At 43.3% G+C, this 18,179-nt stretch overlaps 1 protein-coding gene across 2 annotated transcripts in view; it reads left to right on the top strand.

Annotated features, from left to right (window-relative positions):
* The window catches only part of lipeb (lipase, hormone-sensitive b), a 32,735-nt gene extending 15,001 nt beyond the window's left edge, over positions 1–17,734 (top strand). For both annotated transcript variants that reach the window (XM_034123931.1, XM_034123932.1), the window contains exons 6-13: positions 176–361; positions 1,918–2,067; positions 6,524–6,668; positions 8,490–8,717; positions 10,090–10,281; positions 11,946–12,118; positions 12,819–13,085; positions 13,734–17,734. In XM_034123931.1, coding sequence (XP_033979822.1) covers positions 176–361; positions 1,918–2,067; positions 6,524–6,668; positions 8,490–8,717; positions 10,090–10,281; positions 11,946–12,118; positions 12,819–13,085; positions 13,734–14,126 — 1,734 coding nt within the window. In that variant the 3' untranslated portion in view covers positions 14,127–17,734. The remainder of the gene's footprint in view (positions 1–175; positions 362–1,917; positions 2,068–6,523; positions 6,669–8,489; positions 8,718–10,089; positions 10,282–11,945; positions 12,119–12,818; positions 13,086–13,733) is intronic.
* The last annotated feature ends 445 nt before the right edge of the window (positions 17,735–18,179 follow it).

Genomic DNA, 18,179 nt, shown 5'->3' with positions numbered 1-18,179 from the left:
AGTAATAATAGAGTGGAATTCAATTTATTCAATGGGGTTCATGATTTATTCATGCAGTTATTCTGTCTCTCCATTGACCCCACTCGCTCTGTAACTTGCACTCCACTCTTTCTGTCTCTATTTTAACACGGATATCTTTCTTTTTTTTTTTTCTTCATCTTCTCTCTTCTTCCAGAGACTTGCCAGTTTGACATCCACTCAAGTTAAGGTGAACCGGGCTCTCTCTGTGCCCCCCGTGCCCTTTGACCTCCCCCTGGCGGCCAACCAAGGAGCCTCTGTAACCATAGCTCCTCCGTCAGCGCACATCGGCAGCGCTCCAGTTCAGATGAGGCTCATCTCCTATGACTTGCGTGAAGGACAGGTAAGTCATTCATTATTCCACTCACACTTTAGTGGCCGAGTTGAAAAAGCAATAAAAATAGCTTCATATTGTCACATCTTATGCAAAGCCAGACTATCTCAGTATTTGCTGTACACTTAAACTACTTACTGGTTGGCTGTCTTAGTATTAGGTATTTGTTGCGTGACCTAGTTTGTGACAGTTTTCCTCCACTGGCTCTTTTTAATCCACTTTGCATTTACCAGTCATGCAAATGTAGAAATATTCTGACGATATGTAAAAGCATATCTGGTATTTCTTTCTCCGCCCAGGAGTAAACGACAGCCTGACTCATCCTCATGAACTTAATCCCCTTCATTATCTCTCTCTCTATATATTTTTCTGTCATAGGATTCGTACTCACTTCTTTTCCTCCCTTATTTATTCTCTCAGGAGACTACCTCTCTCCCTCAAAGCTTGCACTCCTTTTTTTGTAACTATATATGCTATCAACACACTATAGAGAGGCGAAGTCCCTCCCTTTCTGGGGGACCTCATGGGACCTTATTTCGGAAAAAGTATGTATTGAAGTCAATGGCGAGAGAAAGATTATTTCTCGATCCCGTTTGAATTCTGCCACGAATTACACTTATGATGTTTGTCAATTTAAAAGATAATTTTACAAGTCAAAAAAATAAAATGTGTCGTAAAACTGTAAAGTAACACTTTTTTTTGTGTGAAACCGCTCAATGAACTACATCTCCCGTCTCGCACCACACACCAAGACGGCCGTCACGTTGGCACATTTCACTTCTTTCTTTCAGAATGAGGCGAAAAGTATTAAAAGAGGTGAAAATCACTACAAGTCTGGGCATGTTGAGAGCTGTACATACACACAAGGGGAGTTAGTTGGTTCCTAAGAGCCAGCATGCGGGACCGGGACTCTGGGATTTGTAGTCTTTCTAGTTGCGTATTTTTCATAGTCTTATATTTCAACAGTTTTACGACAAACTGTGACTTTTTGACATGGAAATGATTTGTTAAGATTGACAAACATCATATGTGTATTTCGTGGCACAATTCAAACGGGATCAAAAGATAATCTTTCTCTCCCCATTGACTTCAATACATCAATTTTCCGAAATAAGGTCCCATGGGTCGGAAGTAGATGGGCGGGACTTCGCCTCTCTATTCCCAGCATTGATCACGCCACAACAAAACAAAAGTTTCCTTTTTTAAAGTTTCAAATTACAAGTGTGCATCGGTGGAAACCCACCCTCCCTCCCTGCTACATTTCCTCTGCCTCCTTGTTTCCGTTAATGAATGGGAATTAGTGTGCGTTCATGCAGGCACAGGAGAAGCTGGCAGAAAGCTGCTGCAGCACAGCAGTTAGTCCTCCTCTCAAAGGAGCCCTGTTGCTCACACCAGCAATGCTTTTTATTAACAATGAAAACAAGGCTTTGTTTCCAGTATACAATATGCACATAATGTGGACAGTTATCAGTGAGGCCACCGTCAACATCACGTGAAGTTCTTTACTGTTTTTAGTGATTTATTTCTCTCCTTTTGTTAATCCCTTCCTCCTCCTCTCTCTCCAGGACAGCGAGGCTCTGCTGTCTCTCGCCCGTTCTGAGGGGGGCGCCATCTCTCTGTCGCTGGGGAAGACCAAGCGCCTCCCCCCGTCTTCCAGCATCCTGATCCACTTCCACGGAGGAGGATTTGTGGCCCAGACCTCCAAATCCCATGAGGTGAGATGCTGCTCTGCAACTCTCTCTAAACCTTCATCGATCCGTGTAGGGGGAAAATAGGTGTTAGAGCGGCAGGAACAAGATTGAAAAGGGGATAAGAGAGTTAAGAGTTCACACACTGATGACAAGAAAAAAGAAAAGGGATAGTAGGTGACAGTATATCTATCCTCTTACCTAAAGTGCAATATGATTTGTTTCATTTTTCAAGGAAAACTGAATGCAAAAGATGTTTCACATAATTATATTTTGCTGTAGTATGACTCACATCTGTAGGTGACCTATTATGATATTTATAATACAACAGTAATGCAGGAAACAGTGGTAAATATGTGATGTGGCACCCACAGATACAGATGCTGACACCACTTCACCTCCATCATTTTAAACACCCGGTATTGCTCCTCCAGTTCACTTTCTCATCCCTTCATCGCTTCACTGTCTCGCTCTGTTTTCTCCAACTAATTGAAATTGAACCCCATCTAATTAAAGTGTTGAGACGAGCACTAGTTGACAGCAGAGGAGTTAGCAGGCTGAATCTCCTCCTTTGTCAATATTGTGACATTTAATGAGCCGTTAAGCTAATTCATTTGTAAATAATCGCTGAAAACGCAGGAATATAGTTTTATAAATGGAGATGCTAAGCCCTCCCTCCATGCTTGGTTTACACAGAAGGTGCACACACACACACATCATCCCCTCTAGATTTACTTTAAAGGGGACCTATCATGCAAAATGCACTTTGTGATGTCTTTTATACATAAATATGTGTGTCGGGGAACTCACGCAGGGTCAGAAAATAAAACCCTCTCTCTTTTCCTCCGTACCCAAATCTTTTAAAAACAGCGAGCGGATACAGATTTGCTGCCGATCTGACGTCAAATCGGCGGGCGGACCCACAGAAAGTTGCTATCAGAAACAATGCCTGACGTGTTTTGGACGTAATCTCGTCTTTGTTTACATTAGCAAGCCTCGCTAACACTCAGAGCTAACCTGTACTGTGTAGAGCACATGTGTTTAAAAAGCAGGAAATAACAAAAGGAACTCACCTTGTGATAAACCCGCAAGAAAAAAAGCATTTGAGCTCCATACTATTTCAGAAATAATCTTTGATGTGGTTTAGAACAGGATGGCGTTTTATCACAGCAGAATTTAACTTTATCTCCGGTAGAATTCTGATCAGGCATTAGCTCCGCCTCCTCAGGACCCAAAATCCGCGTTCCTCTAATGGCGCATTTCCACTACACGGTCGGCCTCGGCCACACTCGGTACGGCTCGGTACGGCTTGGCCGCGTTGGGCCTTAACAGGGCCGACTCACTTCATGCTGCGCTTCCATTACAGTTTAGGAACTGGGTAGTAACGCAGTGTAGGCGGAGCCGTGACGTCATCTTCAATGAGAAATCCAGAAACACAACACAGCCGTTAGCTGTGAGCACTCAGAGCTCACAGCTCCTTATATATGTTCAGAAACTCGACAAAAGTTAAACAAGTACAAACCACAGACTGCCTGTGTCATGGTGAATACAGTCGCTGCTTAATTTATGTCTGTATAGGCCGTTGTTGTGAGTGTGGACGGTCGGGGCATATACTGCGTTAGCTTAGCCAATCTCCATCTAGAAAAACACGAATTTTAAAAGGTTTTTCGCCTGCCGTCTGTCTGCAGACTTGACAAAGCATTAATTCATGGTTTTTACTAACCGGTATCAGTATGTTGTTACTTCGGCATCATTTTGAAACGTGTATTACAATTAAATCACGGTCAAATATGTCCATCTTGTTGTAGTTCTAGCCCTCTTGCCAGCGCTCCTCTCTCTAGTTTAGCATACTCAGCCCTGTTTGTTGGCCCCGATAGAACCACAATTTTCTAGGGCCAGAAAAGAGGGGAAAAAGTGGCCCCGCGCCGTGCCGCGCCGGAACGAGGCCTAGTGGAAGCACAACCAAAAAAGGGGACGGCACGACACGGCACGCTTAAAGCGAGCTACGCGCTGCAATGGAAATGCGCCATAACAGGGCTGCAAAAGAGGGGTTTGAGCAGTATGAGGCATGGCTACAATGGGTGAACTGTTTGGTATTTTAAGCAAAAAACTTCACAGACATGTTTTGTATAGGTATGGCCCTACAATATATTTTTCCAATATAGCTTGATAGGTCCACTTTAAAGATCACTCTGAAAGGAAAAAGCACACAAACACACTTATAAGTTGTCTTAAAAAATCTCTGCAATGCTCTAACAGCAATCAAAACATTTATTTTATCATAACTTTACATAAGTAACAATATATGAAATCCTAGCAAAAGGAACCTCCGTGATTCATCTTGATGAGAAGGATGATTTAAATACAGTTTGTGCACCCAGCTCTCCTTCACTGATCTGGTTATCTGTGTCTGTGTGTGGTCTGTGTGTGGCGTCAGGCTTCTTATAGCCTCTGTAAGACAGGACTCTGTGAAATCACCAAGGACACGGGCATTCTTGGTCTGCAGCTGCGTAGCAACCAGAGGAAGAGAGGGAGCAATCACAGACGGGGGTGAACAGGGCTGTCATGTTGAATTAACAGAGAACTGTAGAACCCCGCAGAGAAAGATTACCCGGGGCACTAATGGAAGACTTGTCAGACTATCATTCTGTCTTTTTCTTCGGGGCTCGCCTTTTTATTACATCCTCCCTCTCAATCTTTCTAATACCTCACAAAATCCTTTTTGTTCACCTCGTGTCCTTTTCTAACATCCCCTTCCTGTCTTATTTAAGCAATTTGAACTTGGCTCCTTGCTAATATTACCGTGTGCTTTCTGCTCTCTTAATCCCTGAGGCAAGGCCAAGGAAGAAAGAATAGAAAAATTGAAAAGTTTCTCTGAGGGCGGGGCCTTGCTCTGCTCATTTATCCTCTCCTGTATCCTTCCTCGACCCCTTTCTCTCCTGCCGGCTGGGCGAGATGGAGAGTTGGACTTCAGTGGCTGGAGCCTTTGGTGCTCTCAGAGCCCAATTATGCTGACATCACAGGAATGGATGTGCTGGCATCTGTGCATTTAGCAACTTGGGCACAGACCAGCACACACACACACACACACACACACACACACACACACACACACACACACACACACACACACACACACACACACACACACACACACACACACACACACACACACACACACACACACACACACACACACACACACACACACACACCACACACACACACACACACACACACACACACACACACACACACACACACACACACACACCCCCTGTAGAGGTATTAGCCTGCAGATTAACTCCTCTGCATGTCTTAGAAAGAGTTGGACTGCAGCTCCCATTATTCCTGCTTTGAGAACAGATCTGGCTCCTTCTAAATTGGTGTGAGAGTGTGTTTCTTCTTTGTGAATAGGATGTGTGTGTATGAGAAGAGTTTTCCAATCTTGGTCCCAGCTCATTAAAAAACACACACACCTCTTCTCTTCCTTGTGGGACATTTGTTGCGAGTTTCTTTTATGCAGGCAGATGATGAACTGTCTGACTGCTGCGCCTGCCCAAGTACTCTGACATGTACTGACTTGTTTCCACACATACACACCTTTGGAGAACCTTTTGCTGATTCTCACACACACCCACACTGACCTGAACAGAGCGTGTACTCCCTTGTCAGCGACCTCACTCTGAGATGTCTTATGACAAGCGCGGCTTTGAGGCGGCACGGCTGGATGCTGGAGCGACTACTTTTCAGGGTGAATCACTGGCGGGTGAGGCAACATTCAAAACATACACTCACTGTGCTTTTCCTGGCATTGTGAACGGAGGGCTGTCACTTTCAGCGCCAGCCCTGTCACAGCTAGTCAGAAAAGGTGTTGGGAGAAGATAAAGATGGAGGAGGAAAGGATGGATGCTTTTGTAGAAGGACTATTTTGGCGTGACAAGTTTTGCTGCCCTGCTTGCATTTCAAGGTCATTGCTTTGCAGCTGTGGAGTAAAGCACTTGCCTTAGAATAGTAAACACATAATCAAAGTGTAGCAACGGGAAGAAAGGAACACTCAGTATTCTGACAGTGAGTTTGTTTTGGTAGACACTCCCTGTAAATCCACACCATCACCTTGTCTTTGTCTTGTTACTTCACACCCAATAAACGAGGACATGTTGGCATCTTTTGTATAACCAACTGAAGAAACCAAATGAAGGTGACAGTGAGGGCAGTGCTCATTCTTTCATTCTTTCATTGTCTAGACGGTAAGCCACAAAGCCGACCGATGTCATCACAGGGCAATTTTCATAGCTTTTTTATCCTTTCTGAAGTATCTCTCTCCCATTACATTTATACCTCTCTCTGTCTCATTTCCTCTGTGTTTTATCAAGGCTGCTCTTGTTTCTCACAAACATCATATTATACATCAGCTTTGAAACCGAGTGTTTTTCCATTTTATAATTTCACCCCTCTAACTTCTGTCTTCTGTGTCCTGCAGCCTTATCTGAAGAGCTGGTCCCAGGATCTCGGTGTCCCCATTTTGTCCATCGACTACTCTCTGGCCCCCGAGGCCCCCTTCCCAAGGGCCCTGGAGGAGTGTTTCTACGCCTACTGCTGGGCTCTGAAAAACCACCACCTACTAGGTACACACACATTACATTACATTTCATTTAGCTGACGCTTTTATCCAAAGAGACTTACAATAAGTGCAAACTTGAAGAAAACGGAATCATATAAGTACATCAGGTTTCATGGAGCCAAAACATTTCAAGTGCTACTCAACTGGCTTTAGATAAGCCAGTCCTTTGTTAGTATGTAAGTCCTTTGTTAGTATGTAAGTCCTTTGTTAGTATGTAAGTGCTTAGTTAGTATGTAAGTGCTTAGTTAGTATGTAAGTGCTTAGTTAGTATGTGAGTGCTTAGTTAGTATGCAAGTGCTTTGTTAGTATGTAAGTGCTTAGTTAGTATGCAAGTGCTTTGTTAGTATGTAAGTGCTTAGTTAGTATGTGAGTGCTTAGTTAGTATGTGAGTGCTTAGTTAGTATGTGAGTGCTTAGTTAGTATGTAAGAGCTTTTTATTTAGTTTTTAGTTTTTTCATTTTATTGCTCGAAGTGGAGTCGAAAGAGATGAGTTTTCAGTCTGCGCCGGAAGATGTGTAGGCTTTCTGCTGTCCTGATGTCAATGGGGAGCTCATTCCACCATTTAGGAGCCAGGTTAGCAAACCTACGTGTTTTTGCTGATGGGAACTTGGGTCCCCCTCGCAGTGAGGGTGCAGCGAGCCGTTTGGCTGATGCAGAGCGGAGTGCACGTGCTGGGGTGTACAGTTTAACCATGTCCTGGATGTAGGAAGGGCCTGATCCATTCACAGCATGGTACGCAAGTACCAGTGTCTTGAATTGGATTCTAGCAGTTGCTGGAAGCCAGTGAAGGGAGCGGAGGAGCGGCGTGGTGTGAGAACATTTTGAAAGGTTGAAGACCAGACGAGCCGCTGCATTCTGGATGAGCTGCAGAGGTCGGATGGCACACGCAGGGAGACCAGCCAGGAGGGAGTTGCAGTAGTCAAGGCGTGAGATGACGAGAGCCTGGACCAGAAGCTGCGTGGCTTTCTGGGTCAGGAGGGGACGTATCCTCCTGATGTTGTAAAGAGTGTATCTGCAGCAGCGGGTTGTTGCAGCGATGTTTGCAATGAAGGACAGTTTGTTATCTAGGGTCATCACACATTAGCGTTAATATCAGACTCCTGGCTTTTCTTTTTTACTCCCATGTACTTTTTCGGACTACTTATTAATGCAATGGGAAGCCATGTGCTGTTGAAATGCTAAATGCATTAGGCAGGTAGAAGTTAGTTTATTAGACTTAATGAGCAGACAAAAGCTCACTCCTTTCAGAGTCAGTGGACTGCTTCTGTGAGTGCATTTACCAATTCCCTGTAGCTTTCAAGAGGAATCATTCATCACTTTGAAAGTAATCATGCTGCAGCGCCATGTTTTGCACTGTACCCGTTGTTCTGTAATATAACACAAATTGTGACGCTAAGTATTCAGGCTGACAACAAAAGACATCTGGTCGTTTTGGGGTACATCCGCCCGCTGAAGCACGCTGTGTCAAATTAACAGTGATCGCAGTGCTGCGTTTGTGTTTTAGTACAAGAAGACATTATCACTGCCATGAGGCGGATAGCAAGACAATACCAGCTCCAAGCAGCCCCATATTCAGCCGTCTCATGGTAGAGAAAAGAGATTATGGGATTTCATCTGGATAAATAAAGGTTTTGAATTGGAATTGAATTGAGATTCTGCTAATTTATGGGTCGCACTGCTTTTCTTGCTCCACAGTGGATTTGTAGAAAAATACATATTTTTCTCGTCTCCTTTTATTTTGTGTGCCATTTCACCATTTCCCCATGGATTGATGTTCTTCTTTTGTCCTCACCTTTATATTTACCGTCCTGTTTCATCTCTCCAGGCTGGACCGGGGAGAAAGTGTGTCTGGCTGGTGACAGTGCGGGAGGCAACTTGTGTGTGACGACGACGATGCGCGCGGCTGCCTTTGGCGTGCGGATGCCAGATGGCCTGGTGGCCGTGTACCCAGCCACGCTGCTGACCGCCTACGCCTCGCCCTCCCGTCTGCTCACACTTATGGATCCCCTGCTGCCGCTCAGCGTGCTCTCCAGGTGTTTGAGCGCCTACGCAGGTAGGAGGGCAAGTGTGTTTGTGATTTAGAAAACAAACTAAATAAGGTGTGTTCTTTTATCTGGTAGATTTTAGAATTTAATTAGGATTTATTCCCCTTAGTCTTTAGTTTAAGCATCTCTGCAGTGTTGTAGGTTTGTTAAAGGGGCCTTTTCCTGTAGTGTATTCTATAGGTTTTTGTGCATGTAAATGGTCTGCAAAGGATAAAACCCAGAAATTCCCTACCACATAGTGACATCACTATGTAACATTCGTGCTTCTATTGGCTAGCTCCAACGTGATAGTGCATTGTATTTTAAGGGGCGGGACATCTCAAAGCGGGTTGACCAATCACAACAGAGCCGGCCAGCTAACCAATCAGAGCAGAGGGTGAAAAGAGGTGCTGCAGCACAGGCAGTATGAGAAAAATAAAGACTTTTTAGAACATTAAAACATGGAAACATGTCGCTGTAGAGGCACAAAATACAAATATGAACCCTTAAGTAATCATTATAGGGCCCTTTTAAAAATAATAATGCTGACAAACTATCTGTGTAACATAAATGCAAAGGTTATTAAGTTGATGTATATTTATATATATTATTTTGTTGCCATTTTCATCAGTTAAGCCATTCTTTTCAATTGCATTAACTAATATAATTTATAAAAAAAAAACTCAAAGCGATGTTTTATGATATGCAATCAGCTGAAACAACTAATTGATAAGAAAACTTCAATCTCTATTTTGTGTCAATTCAGCCTGCCTGCATGTCTTTTAAGTTTTAGAACAGTTATAATTATCTTATTAAACATAAAACAAGTTCTGTTCTCATCTCGGATCTCCCTGTTCACTTGCTCAATTCCTTTTTCAGCACACAATGTGTATATTATACATTTTTTAATCATAAATCTTTATGGATTTTATTCTAACCGTGCTGTATCATGTCTGAAACACCCTCCCTAGCCACAACTCAACTTATTAGCATATAGATTGTTTTTCACGCCTTGTCATTAATGCAATGTAAAAAGCAGGAGAAACTCTTACAAGTCATTTGATACATTGTAGTCTCACAAGAAAAGGAGGGCTAAGGAGGACTAGTAAATGGCCAACTACATGTCTGCCAAATCATTCTGACAGAGATACTGTGGATCCTGTGTCGCTGTCAATAATGAACTATAACACTAATCATGTTCTATTCACTCGTTCTGTCATCACTATGTATTGCTCTCTGTGACACAAATGGCTGTATTGTCTGTGTTTTTTTTTATCTTTCCTATTTTGGCTTATCTGTTTCTCATTTGTGCTTATTCAAGAATAAGAGAAACACTGTTCTCTCTGTTTACCATCCATCTTTCCCCTGCTGAGTCTTCCTCTATGTCTCCTCTTCCTCCAGGCAACCAGCCCCAGACGGAGGCGCAGGTGGAGAAGGCGAGCCAGCTGAGTCTGGTGAGGAGAGATACGGCTGTGATGCTCCGAGATCTCCGACAGGGAGCCTCCAACTGGATCCACTCTCTGCTGGATTCCAACCGAGCCGCCGCCACCGCCCCCAGCTCGGCTGCACAGGAGGCGCCACCAAGAGCCGCCGGTATACCCCCGACTGTGTTTCACTGTGTGTGTCTGTGTGACTGTGTGTGTCTCTGTGTGACTGTGTGTGTCCGTGTGTGACTGTGTGTGACTGTGTCTGTGACTGTGTGTGACTGTGTGTGACTGTGTGTGACTGTGTGTGACTGTGTGTGTCTGTGCGTGACTGTGTGTGTCTGTGTGTGACTGTGTGTTTGTGCAGGCATGGGAACATTAGAAGAAATGTGGGTGGCTTAAATACGTTTTGACTTGCCAGATACTGCGTTTATACTGTTGGACAACAGGAGGATTCTGAGCCTCTCCTCAGACATGCTTGATGCCCCTTTAGTTGGCTTGCTTAGTTTGACAATTTTTTTCATATCAATGGGATCATGATTGTATTATTTGATTCCATAGAGACTGACAATTGAGCCAAATGTTGTTATTTGACATAACATCAGACAACACCAAATAAATGGGGCGCTATTAAGGTCATTTTCAGGGAGGGAGTGTGGGAGAGAAACTCCCTTTGGAGACCATTTACATGCACAACAACCTATAGAACAATACAGGAAAGGGAAAACCCCAAAAAGCAGGATAGGGCTCCTTTAAAAAAAAAAAAAGTTCTCTATCTCTGGAAAGAGGGAAAACAGTTCATTTATCTAAATCTACTGTATTTCTTTAACCAAATCGCACACGTTGAGGCTATTCTACGTGATTTTGTTTTATATAACTGATGTAATATTCTGTACCTCCATATACCATGCCTTCGCTAAAATGTTTGGAGCCCCACTGTTTGAAAAGCTCTGCCATAGATGCAATCTGCCCGGGTCTTTCATTACATTAACTGCCACATCAGTGTGTGTGTGTGTGTGTTTCCCACCCGTATTTTCAGCATCATCATTTAAGCCAATTATGTGTGTAACAATATCAAGTTCATTTACAGTCCATATGGATGAGGGTTAATGACATGGATCCCCTTTATTCAGCTTTCAACTGTCCAATTATCACTTTGTCCCACCTTGTTGCGTAACCACACTGTAACCCATTCCTATCAGTTCACGTCTTCGCAGCAGCAGGGCTTTGACAGTAATTGTTAATTGTAGCCTCCGTAAATCTGATGGCGAATCGTAATTTCCCTGATGTCCCCTTAGCCAGGTGACACCCCCCCCTCCCCCCCCCAGCTGAAAGCCCCAAACTAATGAGAATGTCATTGGTGGGAGTACATTATTAAAAGGCCATCATGGTGCTGAGATGCTTCATTATGGAAGAGATGGGAGATCGGTAGCGCTTTTGTGGAGATAGCCGCCATGACTACAGCTATGTTTTGACGGCTCGGGGCGGGCAGATGATATCACCATGACAGCACTGCTTGATTTCCCTCCACCCACTTCGCCTCTCTCCTTCCTGCTGATACACTTCAATTGACATTTTGAGGCTTTTAACGGTTGGCTGTCAACCAGAGGACATATGATAAGTAGAGACGGAATAAGTCAAAGTGATAGTGTGTTTCTTTTTGTGTCATTTCTTTCCGGTCCTCCAGCTGCAGTTGACCCCACGTCTGTCCTTTACACACCGTAAAAAATTACTTTCTGTGTTAATGGATCTTTTTAATGAAGTTTTATGTTTGTCTGGAACATTTCGATTTTGACTAACTCCATGTTCCCCTCTCTCCGTCTTGTTTCTTAGACACGGTGAGGAAGAGTATTTCAGAGGCGTCCTTCTCCTCTCCTCACGCTGACCCCCCTGTCGCCTCCGACTTCCCCTCCCGGAAATTATCTGTGAAGAGCCAGACTTGCAAGGAGTTGGGATCCCACAACGGCTCCACTTCTCACAGTGCAGCGCTGCTCCCTGAGAGCACTGTACGTCACGCTTCAACATGTTTACATTGAGATTAGCTCGCTCTCAGTGGATACTCTTATCCTGAAGAAGTTAACAGCATTACATGTCTAAGGGCTTTAAAGAACACTTGGCTCTTACTGAGGACTGTTTGATGATAATTATAGCACCTATGATCAGGCTATCTCTCCCCTCATTAGATGGATTTAAGACTATGAACATTTGATCAGCATGGAGATACTTTGGCCCGTTATCATACTGCGTTATACACCCTGCAGTCACGTTTGTTTTTCATCTTGATGATCTCAGCCTAGATGAAGTCACCCATGCCTCATTGACAGATTTGGCTGTGAAAAGCTGACTGAGTATCAAAGCTTTTTTTGGTTGTGCGGGTACCAGCCAGGTATTGCAGATTATCCTCGCATGTTTTTTCACACAGGCAGGTTGGATTAGTGCCTTACTTGGGAAAAATTGTATTGCAGGGGTGACGCAAGATTTTAAATATGCTTTTCCTCCTTCAAATGGGGATTGTTCAGCCAAGACTCTCAGGCACAGAGCCAAGGTTTTTCAGATGATTTCCACAAGGACAAAGTCCTCTGTGTGTATATGCAATGAAGTTTGCCTATTTAATATTTTACGCCTTATTATTGTCCTTGACATTACTTTCCCCTTCAGTGCAGTTTATCCACAACTAAATTATTTGTACTCTCCCCTTTTCTGCAGCCAGACGATGTGAATTTCTTCTTATCCAAGGAAGCAGATCCCTCCATGTCCAGGGAGCTGTTTTCAGTGGCCATACCTCCCCCTGCTGGAAAGGAGGGGTCAGAGCTGGAGCACCGCAGGGAGTTTCCCCTGGGCTTTGAGCCCCTGCGCTCAGAGCAGCTAGCCACCATGACGGTGGACACTTCGCCTGTGGTTAAAGATCCCTTCTGCTCTCCTCTGCTGGCTCCTGACAGCATGCTGAGAGGCCTGCCCCCTGTGCACATAGTGGTGAGATGAAGCAGCAGCTGGAAGTCTTTGACAGGATAATGAAGCTTTACTTTATTCTGATACAAAGAAATTGGGCAGGAGAGTATTAATACAGTTAAATACACACAAATCTAATTTCGCTTACTCGAATTGAGTGTAGTATAAGCTTGCCTTGAAGAGCATTTGAGTCTTTGCAACCATCTACATTTGGTTTTACGTTTGTTTTTCTACAAACACTTTTAAACTAAGTAGATTTGATATTGTTCCATGCAGGAGCAGACCAGGATTGTGAGTGTTGGTTTATGATAGTAAAGACATGAGAAAAGCAGATGGGAGGTTGCAGAGGTGAAAGCACCAAAGCCTTAGAAAGTGAAGAGATAGAGATCAGAGAGGACCGTTCACTTACATTGTTATATCACAGTGAGAGAGAGATGGGAAGTTTAAAGCCTGATCTCACATTTGAAGGATGTTAATAAAAAATGAAGAAATTGGTACTGATTTTAAAGTGGCTAGAGTGAGTCTGCGGGAATGTAAAGAAAGTATGCACAAAGGAAACCGGGATTCTTGGCTTCCTTTTCTTCATCACTTAATTAAGATTCCTGACATGTCCTAACTTGCTTTTCACCCCCGCTCTCTCTCCCCTGTCCCCTTTCCCCTCTCTCCTCTCAGGCTTGTGCGTTAGACCCCATGCTGGATGACTCTGTGATGTTTGCCAAGCGTTTGAGGAACATAGGTCAGCCCGTCACTCTGTGCGTGGTGGACGACCTCCCCCACGGCTTCCTCAGCCTGTCCCAGCTCTGCAGGGAGACCAAGGAGGCGGCTGACGTCTGCGCGGAGAGGATTCGCTACGTCTTGACCCAGAAGGACACGCCTCCCGAGCCACGCAAGCACCGCAAGCTGGAGCGCACCGATAGGGGTGTGTCCGTCTCTTCTGGGGAGGCCGGGTCTATCTTTTCCGACCCCATTGAGGAAGGGGAGCTTGCTGTCGGGGCTAAAGTTGCCAATGGGGACGGCTTAGTTGCTGTGGCAGCCCAGAACAACACTGTTGTTATCGAGCCTTAAGTGAGGTTACATTAAGGACTGCAGGGGAGTGAAGACACGGGGAGAGTAAATGAAAGTCAGACAAATGTAGGCAGTGCGATGCCTAAAAGGCAGAGAGAAAGCGTCCTAAAAAAACAGATAGGGGGACAGAGGGGAGGGCAATCTATGTGATTACCCAGTTTCTTAAAGACAAAAAAAAGAGGGGGGGGCGCTAAAACAAGACTTCCTCTGCTTTGCAATTCTTGCCACTTGTCTGTGCCGCATTATGCACAAAGCAAAGCTGGCAGACGAAATGAAAACACCCACCAAAGACAGTCATGTTTTCAAATTAAATGGTAATTTACCAGCTACTTAGATCAAAGACCAGCACACATGCAGCGCACACACTTAGCAGAGAGCCGTCGGCGGGCACGGCCAGGACACAAAGCAGCGCTGATACTTAAGACGAGCCCTGAATGGGCGATTCATCCAAGCCAAGGCAGTCATTTAAGGCACTAATCAAATAGTGGTAGGCACACTATATGCTTCTGTGTAGAGTCATCCCAATCAAAATGGCCACTTGTCCTTTAGGGAGCCACTCTAAATCACACTTAATAACTCCACATTGTGTTCTCCATTACGCCTGTTTGGCAGTCACTACAGCTCCTTCGTGGATAGTTTCTCTGTTGACTCTCTACCAAACACAATCACAACGCTGAAAGGCTAAACTGGATACGTTGATTTACTTGTTTTCTTGAGATTCTGTTGCAATTTGTAATCATATTACTACCCCTATGCAGTAGTGTTACTTTTGTTATTTATATTTTTGTATTGCTGTATTTTAATCCTTGAATCATTACAAGTTTTTTTGTTGGTTTGTACACTATATTGTTATTGTTTGAATGTGCTCCATATTTACCCCCTCCTCCTTCGGCACAGCTGCTCAGACATCCCTGGCCTTTCCAATTATACGTGTATCCTCCTCTAATGCATATTAATAGGATAATAGTATGGAGTCATTATATAATATTACACAGTGGAACAGCTATCTAGATGCTGCCTGGTGCTTTTTGTAGTGTTGATATGGCTGCATCTCTATTCATTGCTACAGTGACATTTGTGTAGATTTCCTGAAGTCAATGCTTACATATTTGGGTCCCATTCCAAGTCTGTTAAGAACAATCATGGCTCTGATATGTCTAAGAGACCCAAACGTTGTTTTCCCTTTTGAGACTGGAAAGAGTTCTTCAGAAGTAGAGTAGGAGAGAAAGGGGTAGCAAAAAGCCCTCAGCTATCAACACACATTTTAAACTCCACTGATTTCCTCTCAGATTGTCCCTGTTACTCACCAGGCGTTTTTCGCTCACTACTTCTCTGCACAGTATGCAGTGTGTCAAAGTACCACTTGTCTTGAATCGGGGGATTTCCTGCCTGAAAATTGGTTTCTACAATTCGGAGGCTCTCAGGAAAAACTTAAGTATAAAAAAAAATAAGAAGAAAAACAGATTGCAGGAGTGCTGTGTAAAAGCCACTAGACTTGTATTTGGCCCACTGAGAGCGGCTGGTGGACCGGGTGCTTTTCCTCCCCACAATTACATTTGGGGTTAACTTTGATTTCATTAAGCTGAGGGTACTCCTCTGAGCTTTTTGCCACCGAAGCACTTTGAAGCACACGAAAATGTCCTTCTGAGGGTCAGTCCCTCGATCAGGTCCAACTAAATATAGATGCCAACAATGCTGGCTGCGTCCTTCTCCGGCAGCAGGGCCAGGTCTGCCAGGTCTGTGTAGAAGGATGCTGTGTGATGAATAGGATTTAGCTGAAGCTCCGACTGCAAACCCCCCTCCCCCCCCCCCTGTAGAAGAAGAGCAGGATTTTCAGCAGAAAAGTCATGCTACAGGATTAGACCATGCTTAGATCTGTCAACTCCCAGCACTTACTGCAATATTTTTAGTCAGATTGATGGAAAGAACCAGGGTGGCGAAGAGGAAGACAGTAATGCACTTGTTCACTCTGAGACACCAGCTGAAGTTGCTTTATTAGCAGCTTTTTCTACAATTTTACAGTATTTTGCAGTTCTGTGCAAGTGTGTGTTTAGGTTACATGTCACTGTCTTGTTTTATGTCTTTCTTGGTGCCTGTATGTGTGGCTCAGGTTGATTCTACATGAGCACACTAGTCTCTGGTGTGTGTGTGAGAAACATGAGCTTGTGTCCTGTGTTCACACCGAGACACGAATGGCACTTTACTAATGGTCAAAAGACTATTTAAAGTATTAATCATGAATAATCTTTTGTTAAAACAACCTCAAGACACTATTGGACTATGTGTTGTGTCGGTGATGTTCTGTACATCAACATGACTTCTTCATCAGTCCTGAAATCTCTACCGCCTATGAAGCCTAGCAGGGTTGATCGGCCATTAGCACTTTGTTGTATAAAGTATGTGGGCGACTAGAGCACTTTTTTTCAAAAGTGTGTCAGTTTCCACTTGCTGTTCATAGACCTCCTTATGCCTCTTACCCTTAATGACCACTCATGCATCCGGCTGCCCTGACTGCAGGGGATGCATCAACCATGCTGTTTTGGATGAAAATGTTTGCAGTGTTACCTTTTTTTTAAGTTTTCCCATTCCTGGCATTCTGTGGTTCTGCCGATGCTTATTTGACTTCCTGCAGCTTCAAGCAGAAGTACTTTTTTCAGTGAGTGTTGTCGCCTTATAGCGTCTAATTGTTGATGGTCCATATACTTTGTAATCACAAATTGTCCTTGTAAAAACAATCAAGTTGTAGTCGTCAGTGTAATGTTGCTTTTTATCTTTTATTTGTTTGATAATCAGGTTGAACAACGTACCTCCAGTTTTTAAAGCTCTTATGTGAGATTTTCTTGCCCCTGGCTGATTTATTTGAAAAAGTGCAATGCAAAGTGCAACGCTGCTACAGACGTGAGCTCGCTGCTTACAACATTAACAAGCTATGCAGTTAACACACCAGCATCTCATCATCTTTCACACACTCCATCAGAAATGCTGTGATGCAATTTATTGTTGTGCAATCTATCAAGGTTGGATTTCATAGTTGGCTCTTTATACCAAATGTATACCAAACTTCCTTGAAACCTCATTCTTTCATAAATGCATCAACGCTCTGATGCGACTGACCTCAACCAGTTCTCAGAAATGTTTGCAAATGAAAAATATGAATTTGATCACTAAGTTACTTATCTTAAATATATCTCGAGCGCTTCAAAACGGAACCAAAGACTGCAGCCGGAGTCTCCTAACGGATGTGCTGCTTGCCATTTAGTGTTTGCTGTTGATGATAATGCAGTCGGTGCCATACTCTGTCTGCTCTCCTTATGCACACTGCGCCGCAAAATGTAATACTGGTTTTTCAGAAAACAAGCCATAGACTGGAAACAAAGCGGTTTTAAGTTTACTTGGTTTTTTTCTTTATTTAATTCAAAACACCAAAAAAAAGAATGTATATCAAACGTTATGATTCATGTAGATATCTCTACTTTCAGATGTGTTGATCGAATGATTGATGATTTGATTTGCAGGTTGCATTCTTCAATGTTGTGTCTGATACGCCACGAGTCAGCTGGTTTCTTCCTTTGTTGATTTTTATCTAAATAAATATATTCTCCCATGAACCTGCAGTTGTGTTCGTGAATCAAAATGTCTCTTTGCATTGATCAAACTAAAGGTTAACTAAAAGTCGCTGAGAATAAGATATGGAAATTATAATGTAATCTAGCTGGCCTCTTTTAGTTTTTATCCCAAAGCATATTTTATATATGAATTTGTGAATAGCAAATACTTTTTTACCCAAATGTTGATTAAGTCAGGCCTTTGGGAAAGGTCATTTACAAGGTTGACCTTTGTGAATTGTATAAAGTGTCAGATCCAATTGAACAAAAAATACATCTTGTAAGATTTCTATGATGATAGGTATATTTGTATTTCTTCGTTGAGAATACGTTTATAAAATATGCTTTTTCTATGTATTCAATTACTCAACATCAGTAAAAACAAAAATAAACTAATATGTTATAACATACTTGTGAACAGTTGGACAATTTGCATTACTTTTGAAAC

Source organism: Trematomus bernacchii, unplaced genomic scaffold (assembly GCF_902827165.1).
Source record: "Trematomus bernacchii unplaced genomic scaffold, fTreBer1.1, whole genome shotgun sequence".
In the NCBI taxonomy this organism is placed as follows: Eukaryota; Metazoa; Chordata; class Actinopteri; order Perciformes; family Nototheniidae; genus Trematomus; species Trematomus bernacchii.
Note: the sequence above shows the minus strand (reverse complement) of the source record. Positions and strands in the feature narration are given on the sequence as shown.